This window comes from Lissotriton helveticus, chromosome 5_1, assembly GCF_964261635.1.
Source record: "Lissotriton helveticus chromosome 5_1, aLisHel1.1, whole genome shotgun sequence".
In the NCBI taxonomy this organism is placed as follows: domain Eukaryota; kingdom Metazoa; phylum Chordata; class Amphibia; order Caudata; family Salamandridae; genus Lissotriton; species Lissotriton helveticus.
Genome location: NC_136065.1, coordinates 1,070,034,399 through 1,070,054,196, shown reverse-complemented (window position 1 = coordinate 1,070,054,196; position 19,798 = coordinate 1,070,034,399). Strand labels below are relative to the sequence as shown.

At 42.9% G+C, this 19,798-nt stretch overlaps 1 protein-coding gene across 7 annotated transcripts in view; it reads left to right on the top strand.

Annotated features, from left to right (window-relative positions):
* The window catches only part of BTRC (beta-transducin repeat containing E3 ubiquitin protein ligase), a 1,125,814-nt gene that overhangs the window by 898,650 nt on the left and 207,366 nt on the right, over positions 1 to 19,798 (top strand). For all 7 annotated transcript variants that reach the window (XM_078643631.1, XM_078643626.1, XM_078643630.1 and 4 more), the window contains one exon: positions 16,430 to 16,548. In XM_078643631.1, coding sequence (XP_078499757.1) covers positions 16,430 to 16,548 — 119 coding nt within the window. The remainder of the gene's footprint in view (positions 1 to 16,429; positions 16,549 to 19,798) is intronic.

Here is a 19,798-nt window from a genome sequence, read left to right as displayed (position 1 = left end):
TACAGTACGCAGACCAGGATCTAGATGAGAAGAGAACTACTGGATTAAAAACACACATAAGAGAGCTGGTATCAGGGATAAGAGTGTGGAGGGAACTGGATAAATGGGAAGAAAGGTGGTCGAAAAAGGGCACGGTTAGACGAAGTACAAATGTGATGACCCCCGAGGGAAGGGTAATGCATATGGAGGCATTCCCTTTGCGAGAAATATCAAATGGAAATTATGTACATGTGCCCTGGAGTAGAGGAGACTTAGCTGCATTCACCAACTCATTTCCGAAGTTGCGGGACAATCCAGTAGAATGGTATAAGCAGGTAGAGAGGTTTGTTAAAATTTCGAAGGTATTGTGGATTGATTTGAACACGTTGTTTGACATCGTGGTCCCATCTGATCTGTGGACCCCTTGTAAGACTAGTGTTGAATGGCCAAATACTGAACCAGTGAGGGATGCTCGGACTAATGGACCGTCCGAGATTGTCATGCGAAAGTATGAAAGGGTAATAGCATGGCTGAAAGATAAGGTACCACCACAGGACATAGATTGGGTAAAAATAGACCGAACAAGGCAGGAACCCAAGGAGACAGTTCACGAGTTTTATGAAAGATTATTGAAAACATTCAAGCAATACAGTGGACTAGATGTAATGGATCCCAAAGATATAGGGCAGTTTGTGTCAAAGTTTGTCTTGGGGTTGAGACCTGATATTTGTTTGATGATACAGCAACATTTAATCTGTTGGCAGAACAAACCACTAGATGAGATTTTACGTTATGCGAGGTACTGCAGTGACGAGATAGATTCTAAAGCCAAGAATCTAAAGGAGAAATTGATGGTGGTGCAAATGCAGTCCGCTGGGAAGGGTGGCCAGCAGAAGCAGGGGATGGGACGAAAACCAAACGGTCAGAATAAGGACAATGAGGAAGGGCAGAGACCTAGGATAGACTTTGCCACTTTAAAGAAAACAACAAAGTGCCATCAGTGTCACCAGGTGGGGCATTGGCGACGTGAGTGTCCCTTTAACCCTGAAAATGGAGAGCTAGAAGTAGAAGAGCAGGTCCAAGAAGTCCCAGTGCAAAAGGTGACAGTCCCAAGTAGTAAGGTGGCCAAAGGGGGGACTTCGGCTCCACGGGCCCAATTCCCACAGCCACCGAAGATAGCAGCTGGGGGAAAGGTCTTTAAACAAATGCCTCTGTTTATCGAGGAAGAAAAGTGTTATTACATTGATCCATTGACAGGACAACGGGTGAGCAGTGAAGAGGACTGTACCCTTGGGGCAGTCCTAGAAGTGGATCAGAGAGGGCCATTTGTTGAGGCAGAAGTGGCAGGGTGTCCCACTACGTTCTTAGTGGACACTGGGGCTACTCGTTCGACTCTGAGATCAGCGGTGGTTCCAGACTTGCCAATGTCAGGGGAAACAATTCAGGTGGTAGGAGTCGCAAATAAAAGAATGACTAGTCCTTTGACAGAACCAGTGTCTGTGAAAATTGGAAACCACATGAACGAACATCAGTTTGTGGTTTGTGACTCGAGTCCGGTATGTCTGTTAGGAAGGGATTTGTTGTGCAAATTGAATTGCACCATATACTGCACCCCACAAGGAGTGGAGGTACAGACTACCGACGAAGATGCTACTTTTAAGGTGGCCAATTCAAAATCTTGTGTAGAACTATATCCTACTCTGACAATAGAAGATCTTCCCCAAGACCTACGAGATGCAGTGGCGTCAGAGGTATGGGATTTCACAGGAGAAGAAATAGGATTGATTAAGGGGGTAGAGCCGGTAAAAATTTTGGTAAAACCAAATGTTGAGTTTCCAAGAACGCCTCAATACAAATTGTCCCAGGAAACGATTGCGGGAATAAAACCTGTGATCGAGTCAATGATACAACAGGGAATACTGAAAGAAATCGTGGGTAGTCCTTGTAACTCCCCGATTATGGGTTTGCAGAAACCTAGCGGGAAGTTTAGGATAGTTCAGGATTTACGAAAGATTAACAACATAGTTGTTTCATGTTGTCCCGTGGTACCGAATCCATCAGTGATACTGTTTCAAATACCATGTCAAGCAGAATGGTTCACAGTGATAGATCTTTGTCAGGCTTTCTTTTCAATCCCATTGGATGAAGAGAGCAGGTATCTTTTTGCTTTTAAAATGGAAGATCGCGTTTTAACATGGTGTCGAATCCCACAAGGATTCACAGACAGCCCATCCATCTTTAATCAGTTGTTGAAGAAGAATCTTGAGAATCTAGTACTGCCACAGAACTCGGTTCTGGTACAGTACATAGATGACCTACTTGTTGCGTCAGAGACAGAGGAAGCTTGTAAAGCAGATTCAATTGCCTTACTGAATCATTTAGCTGAAAATGGACATAAGGTATCTCCGAGCAAGTTGCAGTATTGTCTGACAGAAGTACAGTATCTAGGGCATAGGTTAGAAAAAGGGAAACGTAAGGTGTCCCCAGAGAGGATTGAGGCGATAATGAAAATGAATGCGCCTACAACACAGAGAGAAGTTAGAATGTTCCTAGGAATGGTGGGTTACTGCCGACAGTGGATAGTTAACTTCCCACTGAAAGCAAAGCTCTTACAGAAACTGACGCACAAGGAGGTGAGTGATCCGGTACCATGGGATGAAGAATGTCTGGTGGCGTTTTTACAGCTGAGAGACGATTTATGTCGTGCTCCGGCTCTGGGAATGCCAGATTACGAAAAGTCATTTTCACTCTATTGCTGTGAGAGAGAGGGATGTGCTTTGTCAGTCTTGGCACAGACCCACGGAAATGCCCGTAGACCAGTTGCATATTTTTCGGCTACATTAGATCCAGTAGCCGCAGCGTTGCCCGGATGTCTCAAATCCGTTGCTGCAACGGGTGTCAGCATTGAAAGGAGCGAGAGTATTGTGATGGGACATCCAGTGGTGGTGTATGTACCACATTCAGTTGAATTGCTAATGACCAGGATGAAGACGTAGCATCTGACCAATAGTAGACTCATGCGCTACGAGCAAGTTATTCTTGCCGCAGAGAACGTGACTCTCAGGAGATGCTCTGTCTTGAATCCTGCTACTTTGATGCCATTACCCACTGTGATAGAAGGCGAAGGATGTGAAGACCACGATTGCCTTGATGTGACTGAACTATGCACGAAACCCAGACCAGATATTGTGGATGAGCCGTTGTCTGACCCCGATGAAATTTATTTTGTTGATGGCTCATGTTTAAGAGACGATACTGGTCGATTGAGAGCAGCTTATGCTGTTTGTACTATTACTGGAGTTGTGGAAGCCGCTTGCCTGGAAGGAGTACATTCCGCACAGGTAGCAGAAATTATTGCCCTAACTCGTGCCTGCATAGCAGGAAACGGAAAGAGAGTCACCATCTACACGGACAGCCAATATGGTTTCGGTGTGGTTCATGATTTCGGGCAGTTGTGGTCTCAGAGGGGTTACATGACCTCCTCTGGTTCGCCCATTCGAAATGGAGAATTTGTGCGGCTGTTGTTAGAAGCATTGCAAGGTCCAGTTGACATCGCAATAGTAAAATGTGTAGCTCATACTAAGAATACAGATTTTGTGTCACAAGGCAACAGATACGCTGATGAAGTCGCACGCTATTGTGCGGAACAAAATTATTCTTTCTCAAAGGTGGAAATAGAAGGTGCAGAAGAAAAGACTGAATTAAGTATGATGTTAGAAACTGTAGACACTTGGGAGGATTTAAGAATAATGCAGGAGAACGCACCTGAAACAGAGAAAAAGGCATGGGAAATAGCAGGTTGTGTGCGAAGTGAAATGGATTTTTGGGTTTCAGCCGATGGGAGAGCTGTATTACCTGAAGAATTAGCTAATCCCATGGCGAGAGAAATACATGGTCCAGTACATCTAGGAAGGGATGCTATGATGAGAGTGTTTAGGCAAACTTGGTATTGCCCTAAATTTAGAATAGCAGCAGAATCAGTATGTAAGCGATGTGTTACCTGCCAACAACTGAACGTAGGCAAACGAACACCAGTCACACTGAGTCACATTGGGAGGTCGGGGGGGCCTTTCAATAGAATGCAATTAGATTTCATCGAAATGCCAAGAGTCAATCGCCTTAGGTATGTGTTGGTGATTGTATGCGTATTTTCCAGATGGGTTGAAGCGTACCCTACACGTAGGTGCGATACACTCACAGTGGCTAAATTGTTGCTCAGGGAGTTGATACCGCGCTTCGGGGTGCCTGCCTCTTTGGAATCTGACAGAGGAAAACATTTTAACAGCGAAATAGTGAAGATGTTGTGCTCCACACTGAATATCGATCAAAAGCTGCATTGTAGTTATCGACCAGAAGCTTCAGGAATTGTGGAACAAGTGAACGGCACGTTGAAGAATAGATTGGCTAAAGTAGTGGCATCCACATCTTTGAGTTGGCCAGATGCTCTTCCTTTAGTGCTCATGAGCATGCGCAGCACACCTGACAGGAGGACAGGTCTCTCTCCCCACGAGATCCTGATGGGGAGGGCCATGAGACTTCCTACAGTTCCAACTACTGCCCTATTGAATATTACAGATGATCTGATCTTGGATTATTGTAAAGGACTGTCTGACGCCATCCATTCTGTGTCCCTTCAGGTGCATGCGGCTGAAGTTCCAGCATCGAGGAACCTGTGTCATGATCTGAACCCAGGGGACTGGGTCTTGGTTAAAAAACACGTCCGGAAGAACTGCCTAGATGTTCGCTGGCGTGGGCCCTTTCAGGTAATCCTGATAACGAACACCGCGGTGAAGTGCGGGGGGCTGCCAAATTGTATCCATGCTTCCCATACTCGAAGAGTTCCAGCACCTCTAGAAGGAACAGCTCCCATCCCAGACGAAAGCCCGGAAGTGGAAGAAGAGTTGCAAGAAGGGATTGAGGCAGCTGAGGGGGTGTCGGAAGAAGTTGGGAACGCAACGGATTCAGAAGAAGAGCGAAGGCAGGACGGCAGTGAGACAGAAGACGCAACTGAAGGAGAGAGCAGAAGTGAATACGACTCAGACTCAGATCCGTATCAGAGCGACCAAGAACCAAGTGAGAGGACAAGGAATAGGAGAATAAGGCTTGGAGCTGCCACTTGGCCAGCAAGGAGAAGAAGGCTAAGTTTGAGGTCGGCCCAAGAAGAAACGCTTGCTCCTATATCCGAAGACTCAGATCCAGAAGAAGATATCCAGGATCAAGCCGAGGAGGGTCTTAGAAGATCAAGAAGGGTGCGAGTGCCTAGCAGAAGATACTCTACTCCCGACTGGACCTACCTTGTTGCAGATGTCTGGGAGACACAGAACAGGGAGGATCAGGGAAGTGGAACTGATCAGAACTGACCCGATCATCACAGTGCAAATAAGGTTTCTACTGCCAGGAGCGGAGACCGAAAGGTTGCTGACACTCAACATCGTTCATCCTGCTCTCCTGAGTGGAATAAGAAAATTGATTTTAGAGACAGTTGAGTTTCCAGTTTGCTGTTCACGATATCCAATATTGGAGGGAACTCTTCTTCGTTTGGAAATGCTTGAGCGAGTAGTGGAAATGCTAGGAGCGCTTATTGTTGTGGATTAATACCATATTACGAATGTTTTCAAGGGGGCGCAGAACTGGAAAGGTGAAGAAAGTGATCCTGATTAGAACGGACCCCTTTGTAATTGTGGATGTAGAACTGATAGTACCAGGAGTAGAAATTGAAAAAACGTTAACTCTCAATTTCGTCCGTCCACTTGTCTTGAGCGAAATAAGGAGAATAATCCTAGAAAAAGTTGACTTTCCATGTTGTGGTACGAACTGCCCAGAACCTGAGGGAATGATACTTCGGATGGACATTTATGAAGACGTAGTGTCACTCCTTGAGTCATACATAACTTCAGACGAAAATAAGACTGTTGAAAAGAAATTGTAAAATTTTTGCAAGATAACCTAGCGCCGAGTGGAAGAAGAAAAATGGTAGGGGTTTCATTTTAGTGGATGGAGAAGGGCTAGGGTTGTCTAATTTTCTACTGGACTTTGAACTGTTTTGCGGAAACAAATTGTCAAGCTTCCAAGTGTTCAAAAGAGAGACATTGCAAGAGAGAAAGACTTTGTTTGAAAACGGGGAAGAAGTTGATGCGAGAAGAACGTCCAAAGAGACACTGTTTGAGAACATGGAGGCTGGCAACCCGAACCGCAGGGCAAAATGTATAGCTGTTACACTTTTAGGAGTAGTGGTTTCTCTTATAATTTTAGTGGTAACTGTTTCATTCCTAGTGGGACACGAAGGGGATGAAACTGCAGTCAAGGAGGATAAGGGAGTATCAACACCGAAAACTACCATTATTAAGGAAAAGGGAAACATCAATGATAAAGACAAAGCGTTGTTAGATGCAGAAATAAAAAGGCTACATACAGATGAGTCACAGGGAAATTACAAGTCAAATGCTTATGCTAAATTGCTTTATGAGTATGTTGATGCCATGGAAGTGAAGGATTGTTATGTTTGTATGCAATTACCAGCTTCTGTGGAGGAGGGTATCAGATACCATCATCTTCCATTGACATATGGAATCACATGCAGTTTGTTGTTGAGCATATTTTATGGACGAGATGGATTTGAGTATTATTTCTCGAATTTCGACTCGACATTGCCAGAGGTCCCGAATTTCAAGCATTTGAACAAATGGGACTATTACAAAAGCGAAGACAGATTACACAAATGGTTTATTCCATGGAAAACGTTAGATACTTCACATGCTCGAAGAAACAATCTGACTTGTCAAATATCAGAAGTTGAGAAAAAGTTTATAGCACAGGTAGATACTAGATACAGGAGGCAGAAGATTTTGAAGGCATCAGGACAATGGGAAACAGATTGGACCAAGGAGGAAAGGGCACATCAAAGAAAAGGTAGTATTGGTCCAATTGCTTTGGATAAGGATAAACGGGGAAAACTGTGCATACACAGGAGTTACTCTTATTATGAAAACTTTTATGTAGGTCAAGTCAATTGTGAACATGCCTTTCAATTGGAGTATTACTCTAAGGACTTTTTGAAAGGGATGCAAGCAATTCCAAATGTATATTTTGTATGTGGAAGAAATGCCTATGTGAAGTTACCAGATAATTGGTACGGATCATGCTATCTGGCTGTTGTCTTCCCTAAAATATATCATGTTGAGAATTTAGACACGCCAAAGAAAGAAATACCAACTAGATGGAAGCGAGGGCTGGGTGCAGCAGAGGTAGTTGGAGATGTACTAGGCGCTGCATTCCCTTTCTTAGGACTGATATTGACTGACATTAAGATCAGGAGGTTAGCTACAGTCATAGATAGACTATCTGCCAGTACTGCAAGATCCTTGATGCTGATAGAAGGGGAGATGCAATCGATTAGGGCAATGGTTCTTCAGAACCGACTTGCTTTAGACGTTCTGTTAGCTAAAGAGGGAGGAGTCTGTAAGGCCTTGAAGGTCCAGGAATGCTGTACTTACATTCCAGACAATTCAAAACCTCTAGAGAAGTATATACAAAACATCACTGCCATACACTACGAAGTTGAGGACCTGGCAAAGGTAAATGTGTGGGAAAAAGTGGGTCATGGAATGGGTAAAGTTGGAAGTTGGTTTGCCAACTTAGGAAAGGGTATCGTTTGGTACATACTGAAACCCATCATCATAATAGTGATTTGTGTAATCACTTTGTGGGGATTGGTGCGTTTGTATCAATGTTATAGAGCAAATAGGTTGCAGAGAGCTATGAAGAAACAGGAAGAAGAGTTGACAGCGATGCAGGACACTCAATATAAGAGTCTGAAAGCATTAGAGAGTATGAAAAGAGGTGGCACTGCCCTGTCTTCACTTTGAAGGGTTCTACATTTTTGGTGTCTTGGTGATGATGACCCCTGAAGGTCATCAAAGGGGGGATTGAGAGAGCACAAGTTTGAAAAAATGTATAAGTACGCCATATTTACAAGCACGTAGTTAGTTTAAACATGTTTTGCACACGAGTGTTTTATATCTAGGAGTGAAAATATACAGAGTGTTTTATATTCAGTAGCGAAATGTATAGAATGTTAAGTAGAGTAACTATAATTATAACGGTGTGAGATTAATGTAGAAATGTTGGAATATATGTGAAAACCTCATGTTCTCATGTTAAAAGAATCATGTCCGAATTAAATGTAACTTTGAAATCCAGTATAATGTGTAGGCCTTAGGGCAATTCACAGCAAACCTGAACGTGCTGCTAAAATAATGTGAGATAAGGTTGACATGGTTCTTCCAAATGTACTATTGAACTTAGGGTTAAAAGTATATGCTTTATAGATGTGTTATTTTAGAAACGTATGCTAGTTAAGAATGTTTGCTGTTTAAATCAAGTTAACGTTTTAAGAGTGCGGGGACCTGCTGCATGTAAATCAAGTAGGCCAGAGCAGATAATGTCATGTCGTTTAAATTGCCATGTGCTCGTTAGAGAAGAGGTCGTGAGGTGTCCAGCACAGAGCTTTGAGAGTGTTTTACGACTAAAGATATGGTGGAGTCTGGAATTTGAGGCCCACTGCAGGACAAGCTGTATGCAGGTGCGAGGGTCCTAATCAGCTCGAATGAAAGGGACTTTGTTCAGTGGCGCCTTGCGCAGGCCTGTAGGAGTTTCCAGGAATTTAGGGGGTATCGGCGCATTGGAGAAGAAGCCTGGGAACCAAGGTCAACTTTAACGAGGGTCTTCAAGAGTACCATCATGGAGTTTGCCGCGCACAGAGATACCACGTGAGGGGCGTCCCAAGGGGCGTTCCTATCAGAAATGTGATTTGGTATTAGAGAAAGAGACCCGGGAGGAGAGTAGAGCAGATGATTTTGGGAGCCTAAGGAAGCGGATGGGTAGGCAGATAGGCTGATCAGGAGAGACCCATTATCAGAGAAGAGACAAAGAGAAGTGCGTGATCTTCTTAGGAAGTCACCACGGCTGACACCTAGAGGGTTAAGATCTTGCTAAGTAGGGATGTCACTTAGTATAGAGTAGGGACAGACTAACCTTAATTTTCTTTTCTGTAATGACTTTGAGATTGCAACTTATATCTATTTTGACAACCCTTATGGTTTTTGAGCTTGTACTTATTATTTTGTTTTTCAGACTTAGATTATTCAAGAAGTTCATGTTTATAGTGATACCAATTTACCTTTTGAATCTCATTTTGAGAAGTTTGTATCTTCAGTTATCTTTGACTTTATATTAAATCTTTAAAACTTAAATTTGGTCGGTGGTCATTTAGAGTGGTGTAAGTTCTTCAATTGATTGACTTATTGTGAGATTACCTTTTACTCAACGACAGGTACCAACGATTCAGTCGACATAGTTTGGGATTTGGTAAGATAATTAGTAACCAGTAATCCCGCGTTAGCATTGTCATTGACCACATTTGACACCATTTCACATGTTACTCTGCTTGAGTGCCTAGCTGATGTTGCCTTTACAGATGCAGTTTAAAAGTGGTTTCCATCTTTCCTGGAAGGCTAAAGGGAAAAAGGGTGTCTGGCCAACTACTGGTCCCCAGCTAAACCTACTCCTGCTGGTGTACCTCAAGGATTTGAACTAAGTTGTACATTATTCAATCTTTGTGTAGCACTGTTGGCTAGGCTGATAGATTCCTTTGAAATAAAATGTTCTATGCCGATGACAGACAGTTCATCCTAAGGCTGGACGGGAACACTGAAGAGCTATCGCAACAATTTTCTTCTTGGCTTAAGGAGGTGGCAGAGTGGATGAAGTATAACTCTGATATTAAATGGAGACAAAATGGGGTGGTCATTTTTGGCAACCCCACCCTGTGGTCTGCAGAATGATGGCCAGAATCGCTGGGAACTCTTCCAGTTCTATCTGTTTGTCAGCATTCGAGGGACCATCTTTGAAGAACACATTAAATCACTTACCACTACCTACTTTAGTTTAAGCATTATAAGGAAGATTCTCCCATTCCATCCATTTTTCTCTAGGAAAGACGTGGTTCAGGCTTTGATAATTTTTAGATTGGACTATTGCAATTCCTTGTAGTGTAATTCCCAAATTCCTAATACACTGGTTACAGCTACTACAAAAAGCTGCAGCATACACTGTTTTGGAAGTTAACAGATCACCTCTTGCTACACATGTACGCCAACATCACTGGTTGTCCATTGCTTATAGAAGTCTTTTTAAAGCATTAAGGGCCCAATGTAGGTGTTAAGGAAATACCGATTCCTAAATATCGAATTTTACCGATTCTGTATTTAGAAATCGGTATTTCAGATGTAGGTAAGAATTAGGTAAAAAATACTGAATTCTTAATATTCGTTATTACCGAATCTGTAATTGAGATTCGGTAATAACTAATACCTACCCATTCATTCCTATGGGCTTGGAGACACATAGGAATGAATGTGAAGACATTCGGTATTACCGATTCGGTATTACCAGGAGGTATTTCATGGGTGCCAGGGTGTCCAAAGGACACTCTGTTGCACCCCTGAAATGTGCATGTGTGCACATGTGGCACACATGCATGCCCTAAGGGCATGGATGTGTGCCACATGGCACATTTCAAAATGCAAAAAAGTGCTTTTTGAAAGGAAATCGCTACTTACCACCAACTTGAAGTTGGTGGTAAATAGCGATTCCTTAAGGCTGAGGTGCACTGTTTTAAGTGCTACCTACTTTGCATTTAAGGAATCTGTATTACTGATTCCTTAAATGCAAGGCCAATAAGGAATCGGTATTGAGGAATCGTTATTTACCGATTCCTTATCACCGATTCCTTCCCTACATCCCACATGGCTAAATACCGGTCGGTAACGGTGAAATTTAACGAATTTCACTGTTACCGACCGGTATTTGCCCACCTACATCTGGCCCCAAGTCTCTGTCATAAAGCGATGCAAAGGGCAAGACCTGACACCTACATGTTCTCCATATTTTCATAGCACTCCTCCACTGGTACTCTGCGTTCTAACTTGTAACGTCTGGTTGCCGTCCCCAAAAATAAAAAAACAGGATGGGAGGCCGCTCTCTGTCAGTTCTGACATCTAAAACATGGAACACTTTACCCATGCCGCTCCGTGCTCAATCCAGTCATGATAGTTTTAGGAAACTACTGAAGACTTTCCTGTAATATAGCAGTTTAGTTGTTTTTTCCATTATACGTTTTACTTTGTTTATGTTGGCTTGGAAGCACCTAGACACTCATTTTATGAGGTATTAGTGTGATTATCAAGTATATCTTCATTCATTCATTCTGGATTTATTTGCCTGGATTATGCTAATGTCCTTTACATGGGGCCACAAATCTTCAGTGAAAAGGCTTCAGATTGTTCAGAATGCTGCTGCTCCCTTTCTAGGTCACATTCCTAATCATCTTTCTCTCTCTCTCTACCTAGTTGCACAATCTTCACTGGCTTACTATAGAAAAGGCTATTCAGTTTAAGAGATGTGCTGCATGCATAAAGCCATGACTCAGACAGTGCCTCATCTCTTAAAGGGGCTTGCCAACCTTTGGTCCGCAACTGCCCTTCATGTTCAGGTAATCAAAACATAGCACTGATCCCAAGAGTCGATTTGGCTAGACAAGGAGAGTGCTCTGTTGCTTTCTCTGGCCCCAAACTTTAAAACACTCTGCCTCCTTCTCTGAGGTTATGCTCCCTTTTTTGAGAGGTCCCGTAATTAGGTGAAGACTTCGTTATTCTAATTTTTGTCACCTTGTTCTAGTCTATTATGTTACCCCTGGGAAGCCCTTTAGGGCTGCCATGCGCTCTAGTAACATAACATTCATAGATTGTGAAAAACTCCTGGAATTTCCATATGTATTCCTCCCACATAAGCCGATAGTGCCAGACACTCTTAGCTGCTCCTGGTGTTAGTTAATTTTACTGCCATGCGGGATATATTTTCAGGGTTGAGTCCTAGAATGACACACTGCCGCTGCTACTCCATTCATTAGAGGAAGCAAGCACTAAGGGGGTGTGATTACACAAAGTACAGTACATGTTGCTGTACCGGAACGTTCCTTAAACCAAAGCCACTTACAAGTGGGCTCTGGTTGTCTGCCATCTGCCAGTCAAATTAGCCAAGGAGCTTGCATGAACTTCCTAGAAGTATCATTGGATTTACATCATAATGTAAGTCCTAACATCTTTTCTACATTATGAACTGGAATAACAAAGAGGAGGGCCGTCATTGTGTACCTCAACAAGGCACCATATGTTCTGTCTCTCCAGAAGGTACCAGTTAAGCATAAGATGTAGCTTGCTGCAGATCATCCTTTCTGAGCTTGATCTCCGCGGAGGACTGTCCCTTGTTCTACCAAGTTCCATACTGGAGTACCATCCTACTGAACAGTCTCTGTTCACATGGAAACGAATATATGACGTTACAACGCAAACAATTACAGCGCGGTTTTTACATCGCAACTACTATTACATCGCATGATTTTACAACACATGCCATTACAACGCATTTTTAAAAACTACCATTGCAACACATTCCATTACAACGCATACCATTACAATGCATAACACTTTTAGGGCAACAGTAGAGTAAGTGTTGGATAGTGATGGGGTAAAAATGACTATTCCCTCTCCAGTGAGTGCAGCAGTAGGGAAATTGTTGGATAGTGTAGGGGCAAAAATTACTATTCCAACTCCAGTGAGTGCAACAGTAGGGAAAGTGTTGGATAGCGTAGGGATAAAAATGACTATTCCCATCTATCCCAAAACCCATACCCACCCTAAAACAAAAATAATCTCCATTACATACCTTATAATGTGTTGTAATGGCTTGCGTTGTAATGGTGTGCGTTGTAATGGTGTTGTAGACGAATCTAGGACTCTAATTAAATATTCCCGATTCATTCCCTTATGTGGTTATATCGAATCATATCCTTATATAGGCATAAGAATCATACCCATATTAAGACATAGCCAATGCAGTCCAAATATGGCAAGGCTACTCCCATAGACTCCTAGAAAGCACAACGTGTTCTTAAACAAACCAAGCCTCCAGCAGCCCGGGAATTCCCCCTGCTTCTGTATTGATTTGTCCTAGAACTCCTGGAGTCCTGAAAGAACTGCGAGTTCTTAGTGACGTCTTATGTCCACCCTTACGTCAAACTCTGCACCTTCCAGGTATAAATATTCCAGCATCTGCCCTAGCAAACACGCGGTTGTTTGGAGCAGATCGGCTATCTACTTGCCCAACGCCCTGCTGTAGCAAGTGCCGAAGGAAGCCGACCCTCCCGCTGACGCACTGAGAGAGACGCTGTCTTTTCTCCTGCCGAGAAATCCAGCTCCAGTGTTTCCCTGTCACTCTTGCGGGTTGCTGGGAGATCGAATCCTGAGAGAGAGATACAAGACCTCCTTCATTCTATAACCAAGGTACGGAGCTGATTAGACCCTTAGAGAATTCTTGATTCAGATTCTTGGCAGAAAACTATCTTAACTCAAACTACATCTCACTTACTCCTTCCCATGTACTAGGCTTAGGTTAGGTACACCGGGGTAGGCGTATCTTAGAAGCACCAGTTGAGTACTGTTAGACATGATTTTATCATTGTATGTATTTTAACCATTTTAAACACCGTATGGCTTAGAAACCATACCATGCTTTTACAGTATTACTTTGTAATACTCTTTTTACTGTACGCACTTTACTTTACGACAAGTATTGCAATTGTAGCAGTTCACTTCTCTTGCATGAGAAAGAAGACTGTTCAATAAATAACCTCTTTTATTGAAAACGCCCGTCTCTCTGTTTCTCTGCACTTCTGGTGAAACTAAGCATGCACGATTGACCGAGTAAAATAGCTATCTATTGTTTCCGCGACTCTGGAGGTATACTCCTTATTCTGGAGGGAGCAAAGTTGTCATGTTTATGCGGTTTTCAGAAACTAATCCCTTCTTTTGTACTCGAAAAAGTTTCTAGTGACCTCTGAGCTAGCTGGCATCCATAATTAAGTATAACATATTCAATAGAGACCTAGTCGACCTAAGTCCTACGTCTACACTATCGTTTATGTTATTCCAATGCGCAGAGCCTATTGGGAATATAGGAACTACACTACAATGGCATGCATTGTAGTGACATGCATTGTAATGGCATGCTTTGTAATACCATGCTATGTAACCGCATGTTGCGCTTTAACGGTTGCATTGTAAAAGCAGTGCAATGTAATGACTGCGTTGTAATGGATGTTTCCCATGGAAACAAACTCTTGTTGGTGTCCCATGCGGTTCTCTGTGTTTAAACACCTTGTGCTCTTGGCCTGTTCTCTTTGCAAAACCATTCACTGTTCACCATTGTGTACTTGACTATGCATCGGCTTAAGTGATCTCTCCTTCATCAACATAAGGAACAGACAAACAAAGGCATAACCGTCCAGTCAAAGTCCTGGTGAGATATGACACAACACAGGTGCCATTTAAAATTTTTGGGTTCTGCACATGTGTCACTGCACATACGCCTGTTGACAACAACCTCAAACAATTTCCTCATATACAAGAAAGGGCAGGACTTATCTGTTATGGACTCTCATATACAGACTTGTGACCACATTTGTAGTCCTTTAAATGTGGGTGTATTGCAGCACAGTACTGACAGATTTTATCTGAAGAGTAAAATCTAGCCAAGCAAAGGAACATTCAGGAATAATTAGAAACCTGGCTCTTCGCCTTGCCCATAAGGAACTGCCGCTGTTTGATAGAGGATAGACTTCTAGCTTTAGGGGTGTTTTTTTTGCCAACATTCAGTGGTGTGAATACGCGGCTTCGCTGTTCATTTAACTTACCATCCTGATTCTATGTTAGGATTTCTGAAATTCTGAAGCTAAGTTTTAATCTGATCTAATTGGATCACATGCAACTTCCCTCATGGGCAAATATTCTCCATGCAGTAATATGTACAATGCGGTTTAGAAGTTGACAAGCCATAGAGTAGCACTGATTAACTGTGTCATCCCAGCTCCGCCTGATATGTCTTTTTAAGTTCCATTGATTGTCTGCTCGTCCTTCTTTCCATGACGTTGCTCACTCTATCCTGCAATTTTGAATGAAACATTTGTGGGAGTCTAGAGATGCAAGTAAGTAGGATGAAGGACTTGGCATTAGTCACAGTTTACCACACGTCTGCTCCGCTTTCTCTTCCTTCACCATTGCATCTCCTATAACTCAACTCACACTTCTCATCAAACGGGAGGATCCCAGAAGTAGACTGTCTTTCTTGATGGCCAGCACTTCAGGCCAATTTTAAATGAATGTTTTTGTAATGCTATACTCCAACTGTTCAGGCATTTTTCAACATGTTTCTAATTCTAATCAATAATTTTGAAACTATTTCTCTGTGATACGTTGATTGGTGGTCAACATTTGAACAAAATAATGCAGCAGAGCTTTTATAAAGTGTGTCCTAAACATTTTAATTAAGTCACTCAAACCCCTTTCTTCAATCCTACGGCCATGATACATTTTAATAAGACTAAACATTCTCACTTGCTGCCTTCTCTCATAGACACGGTGCATATGGGGTAGAGAAAGAGCCAAATTATTTAGTTTTTGTACATATTGGGAGTCATTTGTTGCATATTGAACTAATATGATTGGTCTGAATGTATCTAAGGAATTGGATTTTATTACATTTCCCATTGCTAGGACATCTACGCGGTTACCTTTCTGTTGGTATTCATCCAGCATAGTAAGAACATATTCTTATTTCTCACGTTCTCATTTGTAAGATCCATAGGGTTGACATATGACTTTCTCAGCAATTATTTAAAATGCATATCTCTTGTATTACTAGCCTGTGGTCAGATCCCTAGTTTAGCAAGGCAGTGTATTGTAAGCACATCATTTAGTACTCAAGCCTTGTGGTTACCTTTGCCCAGTGTTCTCTCCTTGGTAAGGGTTCCCAAAACCTGGGTTTGGAGTGGAGTTTATTTAAGGGCAAAGAAAGTTACAAAGTGTGGTGCCCCCCCCCCCTGTAGTTATACAGTAATCGTCTCTGTTTGGAACTAAGAGAATACTCACCGAAGGCTGGCCTGACCTTCAGGCATCCATTATACCTTCCAGACCAGATAAACTGTGGCACAAGATCCATACACATTGATTAAGATGGAAGGCTTGAGGGCGAGATTCAGACTTATGGAGAGGTGAATGGGTTTTCTTCATTATCTTACCTCTAGCATAACATTTATTAGTTTGCAATTATTTAAAACATATTCACAAAGCACTTAAAATCCGTATAACATTAGAACATTAAATTTGCCATAAATTGTTCAATGTAGCGTTTACAAGAAACTTTTCCAAGAATTTCTGTATTGTGAGCATATTAAGTCCATCAACCAACTATACAGACAAGCAAAATGAACGTAGTAACACGTGCAATGCTCTGAAAATAAATTCATATATAAACGTGATTTTTATTTACTTTCTAGATCTGGGACAGGAATAAACTAGAATGTAAACGAATCCTCACCGGCCATACTGGTTCTGTTCTTTGCCTACAATACGACGAAAGAGTGATCATCACAGGATCGTCCGACTCCACAGTCAGGTACTTTTGAGAAAATCTATAACTTTTTAGTTCCTCCAAGAATGTAAAAGAGGTAGTGTATAGAATGCTATGAGGCAACTCAAATATAACAGAGATTCCAAATACACTCAAATCATTGTTAGATGTTAAGGATGTCAATGATTAGAATAGTCAAGGCATCACTAGGGAAAAGTGATGTAGAGAACTTTATGGTGCAATACTGCTTTGTCTGGTGACATACAATTATTGCTTCCTTGTCAGTTGCAGCTGCTTTTCAAGTTTTTATTGATTTTTCCGTATGAATTTAAAATCACATTACCCATAGGACTATGAAAGCTACAACTATGAATATAGTATTATTTATAAGTTTATAAGTTTAAGGATTATAAAGTCATAACAATTGCCTTTGTTGTGGGAATTATAGTTTGCATGACTGATGTGCAGGTCACGAATTGCCGTTAATGATTTGTATATTTCGGTGTTTTTTTCAATTTAAATTCATAATTATACCTACACTTTAATTGTGTTTTTTAGTGAATGGTATGAGGTTTTTTTAAACCTACGTTTGGATGGTATAAACAAAGTGAATCATAAGTTTAATTTAATATATATTTTTCCAGTGAATATTTGGTGTGTTTTGATCAATTACCAAATATGTGAGGATTTATGTGTATTACATAGTATGGTTGTGCGAATCTACCATGTAATGCACTCACAAAAACTGTCTTGCGTCCAGTCCAGTCCTTTGGAAAACCTTTAGCTTAACTCTGGGTAGCTGTGACTTTGAGCAGCATGTCTTAACTAAAGGAACTAGTGTAAAGCATTTAGGTGTACACACAATGAAATTAGAAAGTCACACCAATTTATAAAACTAGATATCTTTATGAATTTTTAGAGCCCAAGATAAATAAAATCCACCACAGAGCTCCAGAGACATAGATTTTTAAAGGTAAATGTAATTCTCAGTACTTTTAGTCACAGCCGCCAACAGGCATTGATAATCGTAAAGTTAGGACACTTTTGAAATATTTGAGAGAGTTGTGTTGGGCTACTCCGGCTCAACTTGGGCAACCAAATCAGATAGGGAGAAGGTAAGGGGACTACTAAGGAGTATTCAGCCAGTTACCTGGTCTCCAAAGCCTTGTCCGGACGAGTTCTGAATTTTACAGCACGACTGCCATAGACTATAATTGGGGTATACTGTTGCTGAGGTTGCAGGAGATGGAGGATGCTCTTGGTGCTGTGCAGTTGACAGATTGTCCTTGCGGTTAATTCTCAATCCACGGGTCAGTTGTGGTGACTTTTGCCATAGAATTCATGGTCCTCCGAAGTCGTCTTTGAGTTAGTAGAATTCTAGTTGCTGCCGGGGTACCAGGTATTATCCACAGTGGGTCCAGCTGTATTCTTTGGTGGAGGCTAGTGTCCCTCTAGGGTGACCAGTCTGGACTCAGATGACACTCTTGGGTGCGGAAGACTCGGGTGCAACTTTTGGCCATCGAGGATACATCTCTTGAGGCACCCAGTGGTTGTCATTGGTGATTTTCCGGAAGTAGCTACTGACTTGCCGAGTTAAGCTACTTCAACTTCGATGGGCCTGGTGGGGCCTAGTGGGTCAGCAACTTACCCTTGGAGCATCTTCTTTGTTGTGGGGCTTTGGAAACTACTTTTCCTCAAGCCACAGGCTCAGTCCTCTCTTCGCTAGCCCAAGGTGCGGCAGGTGCAGTCCAGTTGACTGTGCAGCCTCTCTTTACCAGGTCCAAAGGTCAGCAAGGCCTTTGGTCCTTTCCCCAGTTCCGTAGTGCTATGAGGATCTGGGTGCCAGAGGTGCTATATATATGCTCAGAAAGTGCCCTGGAGGGAGGTTGCAGTCACTAGCTAATAGGCTACCAGGATCCCTCCCGCCTTCCAGCTATGTCTGGCATATAGCAGTGCCAGAGTGTGTGCACTATTCTCTCCACTCCCAAGATGTTTGAATCCTTCCGTGAATGTTAGGAGCTTGGTAGCACAATGTGAGGAGGTTATTCCTGTAGACAGCCTATCCCTCCTTCCTTCCTATCAGCAGCAGAATGCAAATGAGACCCGAGGTGAGGGAGAGAAAGGGTTAACCTCTTTCGCTGCCTCTTCCAAACAGAGAGCACTCCCGCCAGAGGAAGAGAAGAGCCAATGGGAAGGTTGGGAGGAGGGGCCTGTGACGCGTGTAAGGAACCCGGAAACACAAGAGCGGCGTCTTGGACCGGGAGAGTGGAGAGGACAGCCCAGGAGCGAGGGAGAGAGCGGCGAGGAGAAAGGCGAGGAGACGAGCGGCGAAAGGAAGAACGGCGGGGAGAAAGACTCAGAGTCTACCACCGGACCTCGAGAGAGCCCGAATCCAGAGGCGGCCCTAGGCGTGACCTTCGACCCGGACGACGGAGCAGAGAGCTGGACTGAAGAATTTTGGACGCCCCCGGAGGATGCCTGTGAACCGCCGCAACTCCGGAGAGTTGCGGCTAATGCGGTACAGGGTACGGGAAGGGGGGAGGGTATAGAGGGAGGGCAGTGAGGGATACCATCCTGCACGACGCGCTGAGTAAAAGCGTTTCACAGGTGTTTGGTCTTCACGCTATATGTGCCTCCAAAACTAAGCTTTAATTTCTTTGTTCACCCTGAGCTCCTTTGTGACCATCCCTGCTCCCTCTCGCAACCGAAGAGCAGTTGGTTAAAAATCCTGAAGAAATCCTTTAGTTTTTTTTTTGTGTGCACTACCCCATGGCTTTCTCCCAATTTCTCACCCCTCTTGGCGGTCGCTTTATGATTATTCCAGGAGAGCTTCCTCCCCTCCTAATTCTTTTTGCTTCACGAAGAGTGTATTGGTGAAGGGTTCTCATTCGATAAGATAACAGAGATACAAAGGGACTTAGTGCCTTTCTTCCTTTCTTTATTCAAGCTTACTTGGGGTGCCTTTCCACATTAAGAACCACGGGACCCACCGAAAGAAGCTCACCACACCCAGAGGAAGAAGAGGAAGCGACCAGGATACTCATTATTTTGTTCCTTTTGAGTGACGTCTTGTACATCTTATAATAAACCATTTCAAAATTGATCCAATAATTCGGCCTCCTCGCTTTTCCTTTTGCCATCCCCCTCACACCCAACCTAGAGGTGTGGCTACCTGTGGACTACACGCCCACAGGAATACCGGGGTGGGCACTGGACTCCCCTCTCTGTTCTCACCGCCAGCCTGTCTACTTGAACAAAGGGGTTACCCTTCAGGAGTGTGATCGCCATTTGATCA